The sequence below is a fragment of the Solanum verrucosum genome, unplaced genomic scaffold, assembly GCF_900185275.1.
Source record: "Solanum verrucosum unplaced genomic scaffold, falcon-dt-bn FXZP01000183.1, whole genome shotgun sequence".
Classification (NCBI taxonomy): domain Eukaryota; kingdom Viridiplantae; phylum Streptophyta; class Magnoliopsida; order Solanales; family Solanaceae; genus Solanum; species Solanum verrucosum.
The window spans coordinates 123,846-146,555 of record NW_026020430.1 but is presented as its reverse complement, the minus strand read 5'-3'; the positions used below and the strand labels follow the sequence as shown (position 1 = coordinate 146,555).

Here is a 22,710-nt window from a genome sequence, read left to right as displayed (position 1 = left end):
GAACGAACCTCATAGAGTATGCTTGGTGTACTCAATTAATAAATTGCAACATCAGCTGTGATGCAGAAACATCAACTTCCTTAAACATCTCTGCCAACAAGAACCAACGAGTAACGCTAGCGCAGACACTAAGTTACCGCAGCACTTTGGATAACAAGTGCAGTACTTCAGATAACACTGTTTGTCACAATTGTAACAAGCACATTGTCCCAAAATATTGCAAGTCCCCGACCATTTAACCGCCAAGCCCCAGAACCATTCTTACATCACTAATTTACAGACAGAAGTTATAATTAAGTGATGTTAATCTGTTATATCTACATATATGCTAATTATGTGTCGAACCACATCTAATGTATTGACTAGTTATATGAGTAATGGGTTCAAGCAGGGATGTCTAGGCACAAATTCAACCTTAGAAGGTGCCCACTTAATGACAACGGCTAGGATTAAGATGTACCTAAGCTTTGTACATTGTAGATCTGGAAATTTAAGCCCTGTGGGTAAATGATAAGGTTTGTGACACCTTAAACAATTGGTATGGTCTAACATTCAGTTTCTCACACCAGAATAATTAACTCCTGATGTTAACTGTTAGTGTGATCTAAGTGAACCATAAATCGCAATCCATTCAAGAAACAATGCCACCAACCCAGGACACACCAAATTTTCTAGCCATCAACGACATCCTCTACTAAGCATAAGGAATTGCATTAAGAAGCATGAAAAATAAAACAAAACAAATGTATCTTAGAAGACTACAAAATACTAATTCTACGATTGCTTGAACCAATTACCCACAAAGGCAACCAAAATATTGAAGGAATTAACAAGATAGAAAAATGGCTCGAGCAATCACAATATTGAACATGTATTGAAAAACACCAATTCCTCAAAATTTAAAACTTCATTCAACATAACAGTTGAAACTTTGAAGTATTATCAACCGGTTCCAAATTATTCCACATCTCATTTACTAAACTTAAGAAAAAACGAGAATGAAAGAGAAGCATCAATTGCCCCAAAAGTCAGTAGACTTCACCTTACAGTTTTACGAAATTAGAGCAGTTAGCCTCTTTTGATTCACATCTACCTCAAGATGCAGGCAATTTATTTCAAACACTTCAGCATCATCTGCAGCTGAGCTTTTTCCATTTTCTGGAAAATTTGTTACCTGCCATTGAAATAAAAGAGTAAAAGGCTAACTGTATAACCACTACACTGGCCTATAATGATCATCAGAAGCCTAACGAGACTCGTTGTTTAGCTTCTCGCGTGCAATATCTAGGAAAAATGCAGTCATCATAGTCTCATAGTTTGGCATTTTAGCATAGCCAGGGAAATAATTGATATCAATAACAAGATATCGATTCCCAACTTTTTCATCTCTAATCATATCAAAGTTAAAGAGATGCAACTTCAAAGCATCCCTCAACTGATTAGCCACATCTGTCACAAATCTCGATGGAGGCATCACCGCCTTCTCAATCAGTTCAGCAAAACTATCATCATTCTGATCTTGAGCAGTCAAATTAGATATCTGGGAAAACGATATCAAATTCTCTAATATCCCCAATTTCTCCTCCGGAATATCAGGCAATGACCTCCTTTTCACACATTTCACATGTTCCCCAGCTACATATACCTTGAAAATAACTCCTCCGTGATTCACAAATTCCTGTAAAACAATTGGGGGTTTCAGCCCTTCTAACCCTTCCGGCTTCAAAACCAAAGACATTTGATGAGAATCAGCAGAACCATTCGCAATCAACGGCTTAGCAATGACAGGGAAATGTAACCCTTGACTAGTAATAGCGTCTAAAAGGGATTCCGAATTTTCTCCAACGAAAATCTGAATAGGGATTCCGATAGTTTCGTTATCTCCGGCGATTTTCAATTCGTTAACGACGTCGAGCATTGTGAGCCGATTGTGAAGCTTTTCAATGGCGTCGATTGGATCTACTATAATGGCGGTTGGGTTCTGAAGCGCGAATTCTTCTAACTGTTTCCTCCATTCTGGACCATATAGCTTATGGAATATACAATCAAAAGGACCTTGTTCGATTAATGGTTTGTCAAGATCGATTGGGACTAGATCAATACCATTTTCTTGGGCGTGATTGATGAGTGAATCTTGAATAAAGCTTGACACTTTCTTCGATGCAAGTACGTAACCAAAGCGAAATCGTCTTTCAGGCATAGCTGTTTATCGAATTGAATTGAGAGATGAAAAACAAGAAAATGTTGAAGAGGGGATTTTGATTTTGACTTTTAATTTTGGGTGGCAGTTTGATAAAAGAGATTCGTTTTACTAGTGTTTCTGGGGAGCAAAAATTAGAGCGTGACACGTGGCAGGTGGCGGGGAGGGGGGGGGGGGGGATATTCAGGACTTTGAAACATTTAGTTTGATTCATATGACACAAATTCCTAGTCCTCCACGGCCCCCCAAACTTGATTGGACACCAATTCTTTAATTAGAAAGGGTATCTTAGTCCGTACATTATTGTTTTTTTTTATTTTTCTTTAGTTCGTTAGAAAAAATATCTCTATTTTATTTATTAACATTTAGTTTTAATTTTAATTTTTTAGATGATATATTGAAAATTATAAGATTAAAAAATGATTTAATATATTTGAGTTATTTTTAATTTAGATACTAAATTATTTTTTACGTTTTCGTTTTCAAATTATGTGTAAGTTAAAATAAGATAAATAAATTTATAAGCTTATTGTAGTAAAGATTTGTATTTCAAAGTGAAAATTAGTGGACACTTGCTCAGAATATTACCTCATTGTAATAATATTTCCGTCTATTTTTAATTGTTATAGTTTTCTTTTTAGAGTTAAACTATAAAAAAAATTGACTAAATGTTATGATTATTTTTTCACTATATTGATATGCAAAAAATCACAATTTATAGTATTTTTCGTATAGTTTTTGAATACGTAAATTTTTATTTAAATTATCGAATTAATGTAATCTAATTTAACTTTGAAAATTAGTCAAATTGACTTTTGAAAAGTGTAACATGACAAATAAAAGTATTAGACGGAAGAAGTAACTGAGAGAATCTTGTAGGGAGTGTCATCCCCAGAATGAGCCATGTAGTATGCAATTCTAATTTAGTCTAAACTCCAATAAGAACACCGTACATAGGGTGGAAGACCAAAAAAAATATAACCTCACCAGTTTAACTGAGATAAATGTTGAAAGCATGTGCAATTGAGAAACCAAATATAATAGACAAACAAAGCTGAAAGAAATGGTGGGGAAAATATTAAGGATATTCCTAACATGACAACTTGTAATTGAGAACCAAATCCCTCCAAATAATAAGAACAGAAAACTAAAGATAGTGCAACTTTTGTTTTCTTATGTAATTAAGCCCCTATTTGAAAATATAAACAAAAAAAAAAGAAAACAGTTGATAAACTGATCAATTACTTCTGGCTGCTGGTGTTTTTCTTCTTCAGTAGACTTCCAAATTTATGAAACAAAGGTTTTTTCTTCTTCTGATTTTGCTGCTTATTAGGAGATGTGCCACCATTCTCAGAGAACTCTGATTTTTCTTCTTGTTCTGCCTCTCTTTCCCACATTTTATGCTCATCTTTTCCCAAATCATCGTCTGCCTTTGCTTTGCTCTCAAGTTCATTTAGTTTTCCGTTTGAATTATCGATAACTTTAGAGGCCTTAAGATCAGTTTCATCATGTGGAGTGATTTTGACTTGTGGAAGTTCCATCTTAGGCTTCTCTATTTGATCAGATAATTTCACTACTTTTGGGAGCATGTTGTAGTTTTTTTCGCTATCAGAAAGCTCTACACTTGCTTCAGGTTCATTTTTGGCTAATGATTCTTCAAGCAACATTGACAACTCCTCAACTTTCTTTAATGATGCAGCTTCTCTACTTCGAAGCTCCTCATTTTCGCGAAAAATATTCTGCACTTCAGTTTCTTTGTCTGCTAAACGTTCTTTCAATCTCATGCTTTCATCTTTTGCTTCACCAAGGACCTCTTTTAAAAAAGTCACCTCAGATTCAGATTTCCTTAGGGAATTCTTCAAATAAGTTTCTTCGTCTTTTTTGGCAGAAGCTTGATCCTCGGCATCTTTGAGCAGAGTTACTAACCGGTTGATTTCTTTTTCCATTGATGAATTTTCTTCTTCAGTTTTATTCATGCAACTCATCAGATGAAGCTCCTTTTCCTCCCACTCAGCCTTCCATTTCTCTAGCCCGTTTTTGGATTGTTCGATGGAATTGGTAAGAACATCAAGTTTCTCTTTTGCTTCGTCAAGCATGCTTTCGTACTTTTCCTCTTTTGCTTTCAATTCCAACTTCAAATCTTCAAGTTGTGTTTCATAATGTTCATGTTGATCAGTTTGGTTAGACAACAACCTCTCTTTGGCTTCTCTTGCTTCTGAAGAAACCTCATGCAAAGCTGATGCCAAACTTTCCATTGCCTTCTTACTTTTTTCTTCATCCTCCCTGGAGCTTTCCAAATCATTTACAAGTTCGTTTTTTTCTTCTAACAGTATTTGAACACTGGCTGCTGCTAGTTTTTCATTCTCTAAAGCCTGAATCTTCTCCTCCTTCACTGTTTCAAGATCACACATAAGAGAATCCACCTTCTTTCTCAACTCAGACACCTCTTCCCTAGCCATTTGAGCATGATGTTCTGATTCCTCAAGATCGCCTTTCTGCCTCGCCATTGACATCTCCAGTATGCGCACCTTCTCCTTGAGATATGCAATCTCACATTCTGCATCATGCACCAGATCATTGCTTGCTTCCAGTTGTTTCATGACCGACTCAAGGGTTGCTGATTCAGATCTCTCTAAATGGTGTGCTTCCTCAGCCTGAGCATCTAGTTCTTCGACCTTCTTCTTCCATTCCTCCAATACATTATGAGCGTAAGATTCAGCCATCTTAGCAGCCTCCAAATTGGCATTAAGTTGTTTCACAATAGCTTCTTTTTCCACCAATTGAGCTTCATAACTTTTTGCTTTCTCGAGTTCTTCTTTCAGTGTTTCTATCTCAAGTTTCAGGTCTTCCACCAGCTTATTCTTCTCATTAACCTCCGTTTCATTCCAAGAAATCCTGGAATCAAGCAAAGATTTCAATCTCACTAACTCAGCTGAGAGGATTTCCACCTTCTGTGCATGAGTTTCAGCAATTTTTGCGGCATCCTCAGCATTGCTAAGTGCCTTATTTTTTACCTCACAAGCCATGGCCAATTCTCGCTTTACACGTTGAAGTTCCTGTGTAGCAGAGAGGAGAGAAGCCACATCCACAGCATGTTGGTTCCTCACAGCTTCGACTTCATTCAGCCATTCCTCTTCTTTCTTTTGAGCAGCTTCAATCCCCACCTGTTCCATCTCAACAGCACGAAACGTTTCAATTTCAGAGTTCTCTTCAGCTTGCTTTCGAGCTACCAAAGCTTCTCTCAGCTTCTCATTTGCTTCCTCAGACAATTTCTGAGCTTCCTTCACTTCTTCAAGAGCTTGCACTTTTTCCTTTTCAGCCAAAGCCAACATCTCCTTGGCCTTCTTAAGATCTTCTCGAGCAACATTTAATTCAGATTGCAGTTCTGATGGCTTCAGGATCCGCGTTGGCTTTTTCTGATAAGTTTAAAATCAAACAGGTAATGTAAATAATAATGCATAAGTTATAGAAGACAAAAAAAAAAAAAACGTTTCATCGAGACACTAGTGAAGAACTTTCTCTATTTTGATGAAAACTAGTTTTTCCTGCATCCAAATACTAATCCAACAGACATTCAGAATCTGAACCTTTTTCGACGTAATGTCATAGCATGATCAAGGCAATGCAACTCAAATTACATCACCTTACACACATAACATCAAATGGATTTTGAGAAACTCACATCAGGTAGAGTACTGATCTTAGAGGTCCGCCGTTCCACCGAAGGCTTAGAAGTTATAGCAGATCTAACAGTCTTATCAACTGAACGATGCAAATTCTGCAGTGAAGAGGGCGAATCAGCATCAGATTTAGCTATTCCCCTGCTCACTCTACTGATCCGCGGAGTTACTGGTGTCGAATTACTAGGAGTTCCACTTGATGTTGATCTGGTGCAAGTTCAAATACACCACAATTAGATAAACCTGATACTCCAAGCAATTCTAACAAAGCAAAATCACAAGATCAACCCCATCCCCCACCCCCAACTCCACAGCATCCAATTAGTAATTTGCAAAGGAAATTAGAACAATCCATGCCAAAGTTGGAAACTTTTTATCAAAATGTAGTATCCAACTTATCTTTTTCTCCTTATTTATTGTTTTCTTTTCACTTTTGGGCAACATTACCAATCATGAAGTAGATGCATCAGAAAACTTTGCCAAATTGAGTGAAATTTTAGATCCTTAGATCAAGCCAGATACCATAACAAGGCAACATTCAAATACAAGATGCTTAAAATCATAGACAAGGTAATTTTTTTAACTTTCCAAGAAAGAGGGCCCAAAAAAAAAAAACGGTTACAGACATGTTAAAATTGTAAAGACAACTCACAATTCAGATCCATAAGCACTTACTTGATTTTAGTAGACATTTTGGCTGTTGAAGAAAAACAAGAATCCTACTTTAACACAAAGGAAATTCGCTGCTAAATTTGCTGACATTTGTCTTCATAACAAGGAGAAAAATGCAAGACAGAGATAAACACATAGATTTGTGAAATTATATCAAGAATGTTACTTTTAGCACTGATGGGATAAAGGGAAAAAATTTACAGAGAAAAAAAAGATCATTTGGGTTGGTGATCAGCCATACTAGAGCAGTTATACTAATTTATTTATTTTCCTATATCAGTTTCAGCTTTTGAATTGGGAGGAGGAATTTACAAGGCTACCCTTCCTGTTTTTAGAAAAGAGGTATGTTTGCTTTAGCTACAGGGGTAGTAGTAGTAATAACTTCCTCCCTTTGTTTCAATTTATGTAACACATTTCAAATTTCGAAATTTAAATAAGTCTTTTGAATTGTCCGTTATTGTGATTTTAGTATATTTTACTTAGTTTATAAATATATAAATTTCATTTTAAAACATTTAAAGATTTCATGAGCAATTTTTTTGTCTTGGAAAATGAAATGTGTCGTATAAATTGGAAATTATTAAAAAAAATTTAGAAACAATGGGAGTATTATCTATCTACTTCTTTTTGCTTTTTGCAGGTGATAAAAGATGAAGAATGGGTCAAGCAGGTTTGGTGTTGTTTTCAAATGGTCTATTTCTATAATGCTTACTTTTCTTTTACAGAAAGGAAAAGGATAGTCTTATACAGAATTAACCAACTTTATTAAGTAATCAATAATCATACACCCTCTTCAATATTTTTGTTAACTACTATTGACATTCTTTAAGTTTAAATTGATATAAGTACGTTTGATATGATGGGACCTTGTTCTTGTCCCTACAACAAAGCACATAAAGAGTCCTTCCGGATTAGTCGATAAATATATTTTGAATGCGGAAGTTAAATTTATAAATAAAAATAATTATGTATTTAAATATAAGATATTAAAATTAATATGGTCTACTTCATTCTAAAAAAATATATATATTAAAATTAATAATAAGCAAAAGTGGACCCAATTTTTAATGTAGCGGGGACAATATTATCTTTAACACAACCACGCCATTTAATTACTAGATACAATTTTTTGGCGTGCAAGTCCAACAAATCTAATAAGGTGCGATGACACGTGCAAATCAAGATCAAAAATCCTATATATAGAAAAATAAAGAGAATTTGAGATACTAGAATTAATAAAAAACATTTGAGTCAAAAAGGTAAATCGAAAAATAAAAATTCAATTTATACTTTTTTTTCACGGTAGATTTTATGTTACTAAAGTAATTATAATATATATGCTTGTACGGGACATAAGTGCAATAATCAACATACATGTGGGACACTAATATTTTTTATCTAATAAGAGGCCGAAATATAAGATGCACCTTCTTATTAACGTGTGTGCTTTATGAAATTCACATTTAATTCAACGTATTCATGTTATCTTATTTAAAGATTTTCTATTTTACAATTGCTTTTCTTTATTGTTCATCTCGTACACTTGATTTCTCCTTCAATCGTGTCCTCTAACTCACCTCCTTCGACCTAATAAACAGCCACCTCTTTCGATAAAAAAAACAACTCACCTCCAATCTCCCCCTCTCTATGAAGTCAACTTCCCCTCTCTTTGCATGGATTCAATTACTAGGAGCCCTTAAAATTTTCATAATTCGGGTGAATTTTATTTTTTGTCAACCCCTCAAAACTTTCTAAAGTTTATGGAGTAAATAAATTCATATTTACTTTCAATGATTTTCAACTTGCATTTTTCCACTTTAGATTTCATGTTACTTGTTACATTTCAATTTTAATATAATCACGATATATGTACTATTTACATGGAGCACACATATAACGCATGTGTCAAACACTAGTACTAGGGGTATTCACGGATCGATTTGGATCGGTTATTGGTCAAAACCAAAATCAAACCAACTTAATCGGTTTTAAAATTATCAAAATCAAACCAAATATAATATACATTTATCAATTTGGTGGTTATAGGTTTCGGTTTGGTTTGGTTTGGTTTGGTTATTCGGTTATTAACCATACACAATAATAAAAGAAATAGTTCATTCATAATGTGAAAAAAAGTGACAACAATTCATTCAGAACGAAAAATAGTTAGAATGACTGAAATTACTGAATTTTCGATCATTGAAGTTACTATGAATAAAGTTTTAAAATTCACTATATTGGCCTAGAAGGACGAGACAATAACATTTTCAGTTCCTTGACACTCATATACATGAAATCAATAAGTTAAATATTTTCACATTGGGAATTTTTGCTTTCAATAAGTAAATTATAAAGAAAATTTAATGAAAACATATATAAGATCTTTAAAATTGTTTATAAAAACAATATATTAAATATGCATATTATTAAAATATATGTATGTAATTCATCATTTTGGTTCGGTTATTTCTTCAAAATTTTTTTAATAAAATCATAACTAAACTAAATACCATTGGTTTTCAAAAATCTAAAACCAAACCAAACCAGACCCATAAAATCGGTTGATTTTATCGATTTGATTCAATTTTTTAGTTTGGATCGATTTTTATTCAAATCGTGAATACCCTAACTAGTACTATTTAATAAAAGGGAATAGCTAACACCTCTTTGCCGACGCGTATGCTTTTTAGAATTCACATTCAGTTTGAGGTTATTCCCGTCATTTTATTTTAAAGTTTTCCACTTTACAATTGTTTTTCTGTATTATTCGATAGTTACACTTGATTTCTCCGTCAAGTTTATCCTCTTCGATAAAAAAATAACTCACCTATAAACATCTTCCTCTCTGAGACGTCTCTACTCTCTACATTTTTTCTTGTTCTTAACTTTGCATTTATGTGAATTTTATAGCTTCTTCTTATCTCAGGTGAGCGTACTATTAGTGCTTTTCTCTAACAATCTGTTTCGCCATTATTTAAGTTTTTCAGCTGTTTTAATTTTGATAGTTTTAAATTATAGAAAATAATTATATCTATAATACTTATTGTGTAATTTTTACTTGTTTTATTTTTTTTTACAAAGAAAAAAAATAATCAAAATTTGAGGTTTATTTAGTGTGAATTCAATTAATGGGAGCCCTAAAGGAAATTAGAGTAAATAAATAAATCCCTATTTAAGACAATCTATCATCTTACCGGAAGTTGTCCGATTTACAGTGGCATTTGCTATTTTTGCGGAGATAAGGTCCGATGAATTGACGACACACCACCACCGCTCCTCCCGTTTTCTTCCATTTTCGTCAATCAAGCATCGTAATCCCATAATCTGATCTCTGTTAACTCCAATTTTTAGTCGTGAGATTCTGTTTCCTTTATGTGAGTTAACTTTAATCAACTGTTTCTACACTTACTAATCTTGAATTCCCTAATTTCCTTTTCTGTAGCTGTTGTTTTTCCATCTGGGTTTGTTGGGTTTTCTTTCTTTTCTTCTGTTAGTAATTAATGAGACCTAGGGTTTTTGAAGTGCATTGTGTTCGAGCAAGAGTTGGTCAATCTTGTTTGATTACTTGTTGTACTATACTTTTTGAATTAGGGAACGGTTGTACCCGCTAAAGGAAAATTTTTGGTTGTTCTGTAACAATCAAGTGAAAAAGGTAGGATTTTTAGCTTCCAATTCCTTATTTTCAAGAGGAAGGTTTCTTATTTCTTTTTCCTTTATGGACAATAAGTGTGTTGGGATTTTTGTGTTGGTTTGAGGTTCCTGCTTTCTCATTCTTTTGAGGTATAGCTGTCAGTGTGTAATCTTTTTGCTCATGGTTTGAGCTTTCTTGTTTTTGTATGTCATATTACTCTATTTTATCAGTTTTGGGAATTGAACATTTTGGGTAGTCAGATCTGCTGTTTATATGGATTTTACGGGTGAAGCTGGTTTTGCTGGAGGGAATGTGATCCCAGATTCCACAGCCGGGGGTGGTGGTTATGACAGTTGGGGTCCTAATTTTTCTGACCAGGCAGTTTGGGCTACTGAGGATGATTATAAAGCCTGGAACACTGGTCCTTTTTGTGAAACCCCTTCCAATTCCAGTCAGGATGGTAGGCATTCACAAAACCGGTCGGGGAGTGAGCCTCCTAACAAGAAGTCAAGGAATGTGCAGGACTCAGATGCTCGCATTATAGTCACCAGTAGTTCTAAAGCAATCGGAAAGATGTTCTTTAAAACTAAATTGTGTTGTAAGTTCCGTGCTGGTGTCTGCCCCTATGTTACTAATTGTAACTTTGCTCATGGAATAGAGGAGCTTCGCAAACCACCTCCTAATTGGCAAGAGATTGTAGCTGCACATGAAAATGAGCGGGGAGTAATGGTGGAACTGAGAGAAGAACACCAGATACCAATATTGAGCTCTCCTGATTTACGTGGGGAGCCTCAAAGGTCCGCTAAAGGGAGGCACTGCAAGAAGTTCTACACTGAAGAGGGATGTCCTTATGGAGATAGTTGCACTTTCCTTCACGATGAACAATCACGGTCTAGAGAGAGTGTTGCAATAAGTGTGACTCCTACTGTTGGTGGATTTGGAAATAATGCTACTGGAGCAACCCAAAAGCCTTCAAACTGGAAGACAAGAATTTGTAATAAGTGGGAGACTACTGGTTATTGCCCGTTTGGCAGCAAGTGTCATTTTGCTCATGGTGTGGCAGGTATGGATATAACTTTTTGCTTATTTCTGGTGTAGGGAGATAGGATATCAATGTATACACTGAGATTGCTGAAGATCGATGATTTATGATTGATTTGGCTTGCTGCAATTGTTGATCTGCTTGGTTAAATTTTGTTTAGGTGAAAATGCAAGTGGATAAAGTGTATTAAGGCCCATCTTTTCTGGTGGACAGCAGCTTATCTTATCATCTATCAATGTTTATAATGAGATTGCTTAATATTGATGATTTATATTGATTTTTGGCTTGCTGGAATGCTATGTGAAAATGCATGTTGATGAGTGTATTTAGGTTCCTTTTATCTTTTATGTTGGACAGAGACTTGCCTTGTCATCTTAAATGTGTAAACTTGAAATTAGACAAGCTGAAAATACCAGTAAAGAGACTGAAGTTTCTTTCTATATAGGATCACTTCAATACTTATGAAAGTATTATCTGGGAAAGTTCTCAACTAGTCTGCTTAAAACTATACTCACTCTCGTCATTTTCCTTCTCTTTATTGATAACTCTATATATGAGATTATCTGTTGAATGACATCAGATACCAAACTCATTACATTTTTTATATGTATGGTTAGAATATTAGGTGAATATGTCTGACTTTACATAGATGAGGCTTTAAATACTTGTGCCAAGGGATAAAATACGACTTCACAACTATTAGGGTATGCTCTTGATTTTGATTATAACTTTTGGTGTACCCCTGTGTATACAGATAATCCATATCTTTTTTAAGTCTCTGTACTTTTTGTTATACAATATACTTCTTCTCCACAATATCAATAGATTATTACTCCATCGCTGCAATTTATGTGTCTTACACTCTTACTTTCCTTTTTAATTTGTTTTGAAAAGAATGACACTTTCTATATCTGGTAACTCATTAATTCTAACATCTCACATTTCTTGTTTAAGATCACAAGATTCAAAGAACATTTCAGTACATTATACACATCTTTAGTTTAAGACCACAAGATTCAAAAGTCTCCCTTGTTTTCTAAACTTCGTACCCAGTCAAACCAAGATACATAAAAAAACAGAAGGTGTACTTTATCGAAGAAAAAAAAAGAAGGAACTATTGGGTTAACAATAACATGTGCCTATCCAAAAACAAGATAAAATGAATAGCAACTCCAAATGGCATGTAATATTCAATATTCCGTGTTGATGCTATTCATTGGCATCATATAGGTATTTAGGATGAAGTTGAATTTCTTTTCTTTTGTATAAGTTGGATGAAACTGAGAGAAAGGAGTGCCTTTTAGGGTTAGCTCAATTGGCAAAGGTTGAGGGACTTGTGTCTTAGGTCACAAGTTCGATCCCTGCGTCAAGGAAACTAAGTCTAGTATATTTAAGTGAAGAAGAGTAGAGAGGTGGCCCCATCATTACTGAGTTTCAGAAGCTGCTGGTGGCTCCAGATAGATTTATTAGTCATCCAAAAAATTGAGAGGAAGTAGTTTATAACCTAGTGGAAAGGGCTTTCCACCTCCAACCGCGATGTTGGACTCGAGTTGCAGGAGCAAAGTGGAAAAAAGTCATTGTTTGGCTCCTGGTAGGTGAGGTGGGCTTTGTTATATCCAACAAAACAGAAAAGGGGAAGACCAAGGAATTGAATTTCTGAATCTTGTTATTTGGTTGATGAGCCAATGCAACGACTATGAAATGAAGATTTTAAAGAACTAAGGTCATTAGAAGGTTTGAGCCGGTTGATTGGAAGTTTGCGCAGTCACAAGACCTTGGATGTGGAAGAATCTAATAATTTCAGCAGAGACTGGGGAACATCCTAGAGATTAGTTGGAGAGCATGTTAAGTAATAAGGATTGCAGTTTTCCAGGTAATGGTTAGATATTTGATTATTTTTGAAAGGAAGAAGAAGACAAAAATTTACTGGAACTTGGTGGTATACGTTTTATGTCAATACCTTCATGTGCAATAGGGAGAGCCTCTTAGGTATCAACTTCATAAATTTCACTAAATGCGGACATAATCATGGCAATGGTTTTGCTACTAAGAGAACCTTAAGTATCAGGGAAGCAGTTGAATGTTGACTAAAAGTTGGTACTCTTGGAGCTGTCTGGTTTTGCGGAAAAGAGTGCCTGCATGATGGTTAAGGGTAAAGATAATCTGCGTGATTGTAAGACCTATATGCTAAGACTCTTAAATGTGCAATTGTTTGGTCATCTTTCAGTTAATTGTTCAGAGGTCTTCTGTGTTAACTATAGCTGTCCTGTTTCATTTGACCAGACTACAAAATTTTGTTGGATGTTTCCGTTTGATCCTGTGCAAACTACTAACTTGTGTTATTTTGTGGCAGAACTGAACAAGTTTGGTGGAGGACCTGCGGAAACAGATGGCAAAGATTATGTCTCTGTTCCTCCAGAATTAAAGCAGGGCGGGGTTCCATCAAGAGCAACAGAAAGTACATTGCCTTCAACCATTCCAGCACTCCACACAGATGTTTATCATCTGGGGCAGGGTGTTCAGGTACAAAGGCCAACTGGCATAGCTGATAGGCCTGGCCAAAGGTTCTTTAAAAAATGGAAAGGCCCGGATAAGATTAGTAAAATATATGGCGACTGGATTGATGACATCGAATGAAGGAGTTGTCCTAATTAACTACTGATCTGTTTAGCAAGACACTAAATAGCCAAGGTTTGCTTTCAGCCTTGCATCCAAAGGAATTTTACCTAGTGTTTTTTCGCCCCTCTGAACCTTGTTGTATTAGAGCTACAAACTAGATAGCTGCTAGGCAGTCAATGTTTAATCACTTTTCTGTATCATTCACAACTTTTTTGTAAGAATGATGATTGGCTAAAATCTCTATACTTGAGCCTTTGTCTTGCATGGAGATTTTCAATGTGCCTTAGTCCATAGAACCCTGTAAAATGCAGAGTGCAAACTATAGGTTCTTTTTTTTGGGTAACCATAATGTCTCAGTCAGCTTCCTCTCACTAGCACAGGCATTGCATGTGATTAAGTGTCTATGCTGTCATGGGTTTTATCTTCAAGAACACCAACTCAATATTTTCAAGGAACTTATAACCTGTTTGGCCAAGCTTTTGGGAGGCTAAAAGTGTGAATTTAAAAAAGTAAGGTGTTTGATCAAGCTTTTAGGAGAAAATAAATGTAGTTTTTTTCCAAAATCACTTTTCAGAAAAATGTACTTAGAAGCACTTTGAAAAAGTTTGGTTGAATGCTAATTGTCTTGCAAAAGTATTTTCAAAATCTATCGATTAAACACAAATTGCTTCTCAAAAGTAGCTCTCTTCAAGATACGTTGATTTTAGAAGCTTCATCAAACAAACTACAGCTTTTATCAAGTGGCAATTCATACCAAAAGCTCACAGAACTACTCCATCCCTTTTATATACTAGTAAAAAAGTAATAACACAATTTGTATTTGAACTTCTGACTTGTTATACCCGATTTCACTTCCCAGACAGCTTTTTAATCTATTAAGAGCTCAAATTTCAACTTTGTTGTGCTACTTTCTTTACTACAGGAAATAAATTTGACAATATTATTTTAAATATTTTCTTCTACTACCACTAAAATTGTATACAAAGTCAGATTAACATTTTAGGAACTGTGTTTTTCATCAAGATACATCATATAAAATGGACATTATCACATGAAGTGTATGAAATAAGTCAACACAAAGAACATATATACAGTATTTGCATTTACCTACCTACTATCTCAATAAACACAGATACATCCTAAAATATATGATGCACAAAAATCTTCACTACATCTTTCTGACTCTTCTCGGACGAATTTGGAGGCATGGGACAGGTGGATGGTGAAGAATGTCCCTTTGATCTTCATCTGTTCTCCTCATCAAGAAAATAAAATAGGAGATGCAGGTTTCCTTACATTCTATGTACAGTTCATTTGTAGTTTGGTCTCAACGATCATACTCAATGTTTAACCAACATTGCATCTAATTGCTTTTTCCTGGCAGCATGTTTTAATTTCTCAAGTGCAACTAATCCAACCTGCCTCACTCTTTCTCTGGACAAACCTATCCTGTAAAGAAAGAAAAAATAAATTTAGAGCAACGGTTCAACAAAATAAGAAACTTCGTAGCAATAATTTTTTCAAACCAAGTTCAAATTGTTGTGAATTTAAACATGTATAGTTTCTTTATCTTTAGCTAACTACATTAAAAGAGTCAATTTTACTAGGGCTCTTACCTTCTACTAATATCCTCCCAGGTAAGGCACTCATTGTCCAGACCATAGTACAGTCGGACAATATCTCTCTCGCGTTCCCTAAGAGTTGAAGAAATGAGGTTGTTTACTTCATCCTGCAAAACAGATAAAGTCAGTCATGATTTCTTCACTCTCTAAGACATTTCAAGTTAATGTCTTGATAAATAAGATGAGAAGAAAAGAAAAATGTAACGTCGAAGGAGGCACCCCCAGAGAACATCCCTTCCTGGGAAACATAGGTAGGGAGAAGCATGATTGATATCACAGGTATCCTCAGACCCAAATTTGGGGTGTTATCATTACTACCAATCTGTTTACATATATCCCAAGTGAAAATAGGAGGTAGACCTAATCATAGGGAAGAACTGTCTAAAAAGACCTAGAGTCTCTTGGAATACATGCAAACTCAGCATAAAATAATTAAGGCAAAATGGGGAAAAAAGGATCCATATGGACTAACATTCAATTGTGATTCAGGTTTAGTTTGCTAGTCTTGTTAGAGATTTGTATAACAGTATAGAATCTATAACTTCTAGTGCTAGAGAGCCTAAATTTTCAAATATTGGATTGCTGGTGTGATATGGTTACTGAAGTATCATAAAACTAACCCCAACTAGTTTGAGATTGAGGCTCAGTTCTAGTTAGTTATAGAAGAGAAAAACCACAGCAACGCAAAAAGAAGGGAATTTAAGGGAACAAGATTTTATGGTAGCACAGCAATCAAATATAGTGATGGAAAGGTACAAAGAATGTAGACCAAGATCATATTTCCTGCACAAAATTATAACTGGGAAACTAACCATCATTATGAGTTGACTTATCGAAATCGAACCTAACTTTGAGTCAAGGAGGAAAGACTCATTCAGGGAGCTAGTGCTAGAATAGTAGTAACTGCCACTAGGAACCTTTCAGGCATGCATCTACCAGGGACCAGGGTTAATACTAATTCCTCTGTAATTTAAGGGAGGGGGATAAATCAGGACAAAATACCTCAAAAGTTTAATTTTGTTAAATTCATTAACATATGAAAACAAGTCACATATTAAATACTGTTCATGTGTTCAATATTTAATAATAAATTGTGAGGATGTCTCTTCATTAACCTACCTTGAGCGCCCATCCATCAACTCCATGCCACGGGTTGTTCTCCAGGCGATTATCAGCAATATACTGCAGAAGAAAGTAGACCATGAAACATAAGTGATGAAAAATGGCTCATACAAAGAAGGGCCTAAGACCTCAAGATCTTGGATTAAAATCTTTCTAGAAGATTGATAGTCAATATGTACATTTTGTAAAGTGGCGGTCTTGGATTACTTAGTAAACCCAGAATGCTGTCAAATGCAAATCTAGAATACATTTTTGCAAAGATTATGGTTTGGACTTACGCTATGAAGTGTTGCTCCAGGAAGGCCATTTAAAGAGGGATATGCTTCCCTATCAAGTGAAAACACCTTGCTGCTTGCCTAGAAAAAGAAATATTTTAGAAGCAATTTGTACTAAATGAACTGGAAATGTTAAAGCTATAAGATAATCATACCTCAGTTGCATTCCTGACTTTCTTCTGGGACATGTTAAGGCATTCAGCTATTTTCTGATGGATCAGGAAAAAACACAAGCAAATTAGCAAAAAGAACAGTGTTATACTTTACAATTAACTTTATTAGAAACATTCAGAGTATGATATCGATCAATTCATTTTGACAGAACTTACTTCGATTGATGGAGTTATTCCATTATCTTTAAGCTTGACTTTTGCATTACGGATCAAACTCAGTCTTTCATGTAGATGTATGGGCAGTCTTAAGGTTCTCGAGTTATCAACTAATGCTCGGGAGACGCCCTGAGAAATGGGGAAATAGCCAATAGGTAATGAAAGGTCCTCGTGATTTTACAACACAAACTTGTGTTGTTTTCAAGAAACTGAAAAACAAAACTAAATAGTAATCTCACCTGACGAATCCACCAATAAACATAAGTTGAGATTTTGAATCCTCTTGAGTGATCAAATTTCTCTATCCCGCGAAGTAGTCCAATAAGGCCCCCCTACATGCACGTGAAGGAACTTTCCTCAAGAAGTGCCACGTTTGATTTTACAGTATAATAACCTATGCACAAATGCAAGAAGTTCTGTATCTGTAGCTTTGTTCATACAGTAAAAAGTTACCTGAATGAGGTCAGCCATTTCAGTACCCATGCTATCATATCTTTGTGCAATTGACATGACGAGACGAACATTGCTCATTGCAAGTTTTTCTCTGGCCAAGGAACACTCCATTAATGTAGATCGTAAATCAGCAAGAGACATCTTCAAGGAAACCGCGAGTTGATCGTCAGAAGGTTCACATCCCAATCTTTCCTTCAGACTAAAATTTTCCATGGATTAAACAAGCTGGGTAATTAATCTAAAACATATTTTGAAAGAAAATACCTAGTCCAAAATATCACTATCAATTTAATAAAAAAAAATTCCCTTCAATGTGATAGAGATAAAGAAGCCAAGCTGTCATTAACATTGAAATCATAGCCTTCAAGAAGGCACAACTACATTTTGACAATTAAGGAGAAACATGCTAAGGAGTAGTAACTCTTTAGATTATCTAAACACTTCTCAGGCATTCTGTCTCCATCCTGTTTATTTACCTCATTTTTTATTAGATAAGGAAGCTAGCTACCATTAGCAACATTAAGACTGTCTTGAATCTGGTTCAGTCTCACAGCATTCATAAAGGCTAATAACTCTTTCTTATAATAAGTTTCAAGCACTCCTAAAACATTGGTAGCAACTTGACTTCCGATATTATGAAAGCAATGTTAGGAAAACATCAAAAGCAGTTGGACCAACTCGGAACAGAACGTTTGGATGGGGTATTTGAGAAGAGAGATTAACCTCATGACTCTGCTTCTCATGGGTAAAAAGTATAATTCATACAGTATATTTCACTCTTCTACAATATTTCTTAAGTTCTTTATAGTAATTTTCACTGAAGAGATAAGATCAGCTGCTAAAGTCTGTTCTGATGTTTGAGAAAGTAGGGGTGGCACAGTTGGAGGGAGTTGTGAGTTTAGTACCTGGCCTTCTGTTCTTCTAAATAAAGACCAAATTTGATTTTCTTGGATAGTTGCACGACTTCCTTATGTGTAAGCAGTTCTTGGTTTACGACACCTTTCATGTAACCTCTCAAACGGTTTTGTTGTAGCTCTGGACCGACAACAGATCTCAGTCGCTTGCTTGCACTATTTGCAGCAGCTGAAGTTTTTGGAATTTGAACTCTTTTACGAGTATCCATTCTCCTCCGCCTAGCAGAAGTCCCTGAACAAGTGATCTGCATCTTCTTTTTACAGTTCTTTTCATTTGGTGGAAAAGCTGCCAATGTTTTCTCAGCTGAAAGATTCCATTGTTTTTCAAGCATAGATTTCTGCAGCAGAAGAAGAACCTCCACTGAATCTTCTTCACTGAAGCTTTCATTCTGCAGCTTTTTGAACATTTCAACCATTGGCTCCACATCAGAATGATTAGATGCAATGTTCACATGCTCTTTAACAGCCTTAACAGATTGTTTTTTTCGATTGGAAACATAGCCGGCGCTATAATTGGATGACTTCTTAGCATTGATCACATTCCAAGTAGGATTGCAGATCAAAGCATGATCACCACTACAAGCTAACTTTTCAGTAAGATCAGAATAATAAAATGACGAGCTTAGGATTCTATTTCCTGCATAGAGTCCGATAACTGCAGCAATGGCCATCACAAGCACTACACCTACCTAAAATCCAAGACCATACACCGCGTTTAACAAGGTTTCTGAATTACAACCATACCAGCTGATGACTAAGAGCTATGTTGATTCTCAAATTTAATCTCCCTTCTCAATCTTCTGGCAGGAAGTCCACAATAAGAAACAATACAAAAAATTAGAATTAATTAATTTCTAAAGTAAGGATTGTAAGCAGAGAATTCATATAAACAAGCTACCGCGAGTTTTTTGACCAATCAACTTATCTATGAGCTATGAAAACAGCAAATTTATGCTACTTTAATCCTTAATTAGCCGGTTGAGTGAAGCCAGTTGTGTTAATCATCTAGTTCACAAAATGGATCTTCATAACATAAATTTCACCAGACATGAAAAAATTCGAGAAAAATGCGAGTATTTACATATCTAATAGCCTAGTAATTTATGAAGTTTGTGCAATAGATGCAGAAAATAACATAGTTACGCAAACATAACCAGAAAGTATAAAAGGCGATCAATACGAGGGAATGTACTGCAGATTTACAGTAAGTTAAAGCAATTTAGTGCAACTAAGAACAATCAAATCAAACAAGAGTAGTATGAAGATCTCAGATGATCTGTTCAGCTTATTTACCTGAATTTAGCAATGACGAAGAAAGATAGTGTGATTGTGTGAGTTCTGTTGCTAACTGAAATGAAAATGTGTTGTTTCTTTCTAATTTTTTTAATTAGAAGGATGAAAAGTAACGAAGTGTGGGGGTGGGGGGTGGGGTTGTGATTTTCGTGATTTTGGATATTGGGTGCAGGAGAGAAGTTAATAGCCATTGGCTGGAGAGATATTTGGTGCTGAGTTCGTGTGGCAACAGCCAGCAAGGCTTATTTCTCTGGTTTCTCAGTGATACACGTACTCTCTTCTTTTTATCATTTGTCCTCTTTCTTTATCTCTATATCTTTCAACATTGAGTTAGAAAAAAAATCTTTCTATATTGACAAAATTCCTTTTTTTTTATATACTAATTCAAATGGAAAGTATTTATTATAATCAAAATGCTAGATCTGGATCTATGTTCACTGTCAGTAATCACACTTTACCCTGCCATTAAGAATATTAATTAGTGTTAAGAAATTGGTAGTTCAATTTTGGACCCTGAGAAATCCAAGTGAGGATTTTGTTATTTGTTCCAAAAGGCAATCTACACACACAGAATTGTATATAAGAGTGTATATTCGGTTTTTCGGTTTATTTTTTCCTTGTATTCGGTTTCATTTTTCCTTTAACTATTTCTCATCATTTTCCTTCTTCTTTAATTAGCCTAATAAATATTCGGAATAAATAGTTTGATAAATAGTCATAGTATAATTCATGCATGGTTAAGCTATATTCAGCTTTTTGAGTTATCATAATGTATAGTTCATGTATAGGTAAGCTATATTTAGCTTTTGAGTGTATCCTAATGTATAGTCAGTGTATACTAGTATGATTTTTGAATATTTTTATCTTAATAAAAACATAATTATATTTATTGTAAACTAATTATTTTAATTGTATATATTTAAAACTATAAAAAAAAAAAAAAGGGCAAATTACAGAAATCACATACTTTTAAGGAAAAATTACAATTTATCCCTTAAAAGTTTATAATTATAGAAATCCCTCATTTTCGCGCATCAGATTAGTGTATCAGCGCTTATATTATTGTATCTCGTGCATCAGATTAATGTATCAGCGTTTATATTACTGTATCACGCGCATCAGATTAATGTATCAGTGCTTATATTATTGTATCTCGCGCATGTATCAAGACTTATATAGCTCTGATACATTAATCTGATGCGCGAGATACAATAATATAAGCGTTGATACACTAATCTGATGCGCGAAAATGAGGAATTTTGGAGATTTGTAAAACTTATAGGGAATAATGGTAATAAGTAAACTTAAATGTGAGATTTCTATAATTTTTCCAAAAATAATTCCATTCTAAAAGATAATTAAACAGCTTGTCTCATTATGTTTCATTACATGATGGACTAAATTCATAGAGTATAGCAATAGCCCAATGGGTTTGGTCGAGCATATGGGCCTATACAACTGTGAAAATTTTATAAATGACATATATAAGATTAATATTTTCAAGTTATGACAGTATAATAAAATTTTCAAGTTGAAATAAAAAAAAGTTTCAGGTTGTAATATTTTATTAAAAAACAAAGATTTTGAAATTAATAAAAAAAAAAATTGAAAATCATAAAAAGAAAAAAACAGACATGTCATTAATTTGAATACATTAAGGATAATTAATAATGCCATAAATTTAGGGGATTCAAAACAAAATATTTGTTTTCCTTTTTTTACTCAATCAGTTAAAATTAATTCAAAAAAATAAAGAATATTTGTTTTCCTTGTTTAGCTCAAAGCAATTAAAATTCGTTCAAACGTATTTATTTTCTTTTGTTGGAAGGTTTCTCTCCCTTCTCAATATTTTCTCTGTAAACTGTCATTGTCATCTAATTTATATTCGTTTTTATTCAATAATCTTTATTTTGATTGTAATAGACGGCTTCTTATTAGTATCAATAAAGCATGATGGTAGATGGGATCCTTCAAGTTAGTGTTCTTTGCGATTTTTTATTTGTATTGTAATACAAACCAAACGTTAAAAAAAATTATGAACAGTGATTCTGAAAAAAAAAATCAGATTTTGTTTGTGTATAATAGTTTTAATTATGACGTTTTTGGTATTAATATTCACTTTTGAAATTACATAAAATTTGTTTGAAATTGGTATAGATTTTGGTTTGAACATTAATTTTTTTGTATGTTTCTGGTTAAGAAATTACATAAAATTTATTTGAATTTGGTATATTGGTTATACCATGTTGGTACGATTTTAAAATTATATTTGAATGAATTTCGTATATTATTTGTCTAATAAATGACAATTAATAGTTATAGTGACATGATTCTGCTGTGAAAATGTGACGACTTATGGCATGAAATAGGTATAATTTTGGCATGAAATAGGTATGAAAAGTGTGCATAATAATTGTATGAAAATTGTATACTGATTTCAGATTTTTTGTTGTGTATAATAATTTGAATTATGACGTTTTTTTTTTTAAAAAATGTATAATGTTATATTTTGGTATGAACATTGAATTTTGGTATATTTATTGTTTAAAAAATAGATAATTTTTTCTTTGAAATTTGTATACTAATACTATCAGACATGTATGACACTCGATAATGTTTTTTTTGTACGATTTCTAGTTTGATTGGATTATTTTTTTGGCATTATATTGTAATGAATTTTGAGAATAATAATGTAATGAACTTGGTATACTGTTTATTAAAAAATGACAATTAATATTTCTAAGTTGGAATTATTTTGGTATTCTAGTGGCATGATCCTGGTATGAATAATTGATAACTTTTGGCATGAAATAGGTAAGAAATGTGTGAATAAGAATTGTATGAAATTTGTATATTGA

The 22,710-nt window shown here is 34.1% G+C and overlaps 4 protein-coding genes across 5 annotated transcripts; 1 reads left to right on the top strand and 3 right to left on the bottom strand.

Moving 5' to 3' along the window:
• Nucleotides 1-1,127: 1,127 nt before the first annotated feature.
• On the bottom strand, nucleotides 1,128-2,251 carry LOC125807972 (inositol-tetrakisphosphate 1-kinase 5-like). The gene has a single exon (XM_049487733.1). The coding sequence runs from the start codon at nucleotides 2,198-2,200 to the stop codon at nucleotides 1,247-1,249; it is 954 nt and encodes a 317-aa protein (XP_049343690.1). The 5' UTR covers nucleotides 2,201-2,251; the 3' UTR covers nucleotides 1,128-1,246.
• Nucleotides 2,252-3,398: 1,147 nt separating this feature from the next.
• Nucleotides 3,399-6,610, bottom strand: LOC125807976 (WEB family protein At3g02930, chloroplastic-like). The gene is made up of 3 exons (XM_049487737.1): nucleotides 6,556-6,610; nucleotides 5,883-6,087; nucleotides 3,399-5,616 (listed from the first exon to the last, which is right to left on the bottom strand). Exons 1-3 carry the CDS (start codon nucleotides 6,570-6,572, stop codon nucleotides 3,442-3,444), a joined length of 2,397 nt encoding a protein of 798 aa, XP_049343694.1. The 5' UTR covers nucleotides 6,573-6,610; the 3' UTR covers nucleotides 3,399-3,441.
• Nucleotides 6,611-9,422: 2,812 nt separating this feature from the next.
• On the top strand, nucleotides 9,423-14,100 carry LOC125807751 (zinc finger CCCH domain-containing protein 56-like). 2 transcript variants are annotated; one of them, XM_049487491.1, is made up of 3 exons: nucleotides 9,423-9,478; nucleotides 10,414-11,246; nucleotides 13,579-14,100. In XM_049487491.1, the coding sequence occupies exons 2-3, from the start codon at nucleotides 10,457-10,459 to the stop codon at nucleotides 13,860-13,862; spliced, it is 1,074 nt and encodes a 357-aa protein (XP_049343448.1). In that variant the 5' UTR covers nucleotides 9,423-9,478; nucleotides 10,414-10,456; the 3' UTR covers nucleotides 13,863-14,100. The 2 variants fall into 2 exon arrangements, with proteins under 2 accessions (XP_049343448.1, XP_049343447.1); XM_049487490.1 differs by lacking the exon at nucleotides 9,423-9,478 and adding an exon at nucleotides 9,761-9,926.
• Nucleotides 14,101-14,866: 766 nt separating this feature from the next.
• On the bottom strand, nucleotides 14,867-19,356 carry LOC125807825 (RNA polymerase sigma factor sigA-like). The gene is made up of 9 exons (XM_049487556.1): nucleotides 18,551-19,356; nucleotides 17,646-17,844; nucleotides 17,432-17,524; nucleotides 17,193-17,321; nucleotides 17,019-17,072; nucleotides 16,867-16,944; nucleotides 16,586-16,648; nucleotides 15,461-15,573; nucleotides 14,867-15,293 (listed from the first exon to the last, which is right to left on the bottom strand). The coding sequence occupies exons 1-9, from the start codon at nucleotides 19,228-19,230 to the stop codon at nucleotides 15,185-15,187; spliced, it is 1,518 nt and encodes a 505-aa protein (XP_049343513.1). The 5' UTR covers nucleotides 19,231-19,356; the 3' UTR covers nucleotides 14,867-15,184.
• Nucleotides 19,357-22,710: the final 3,354 nt, after the last annotated feature.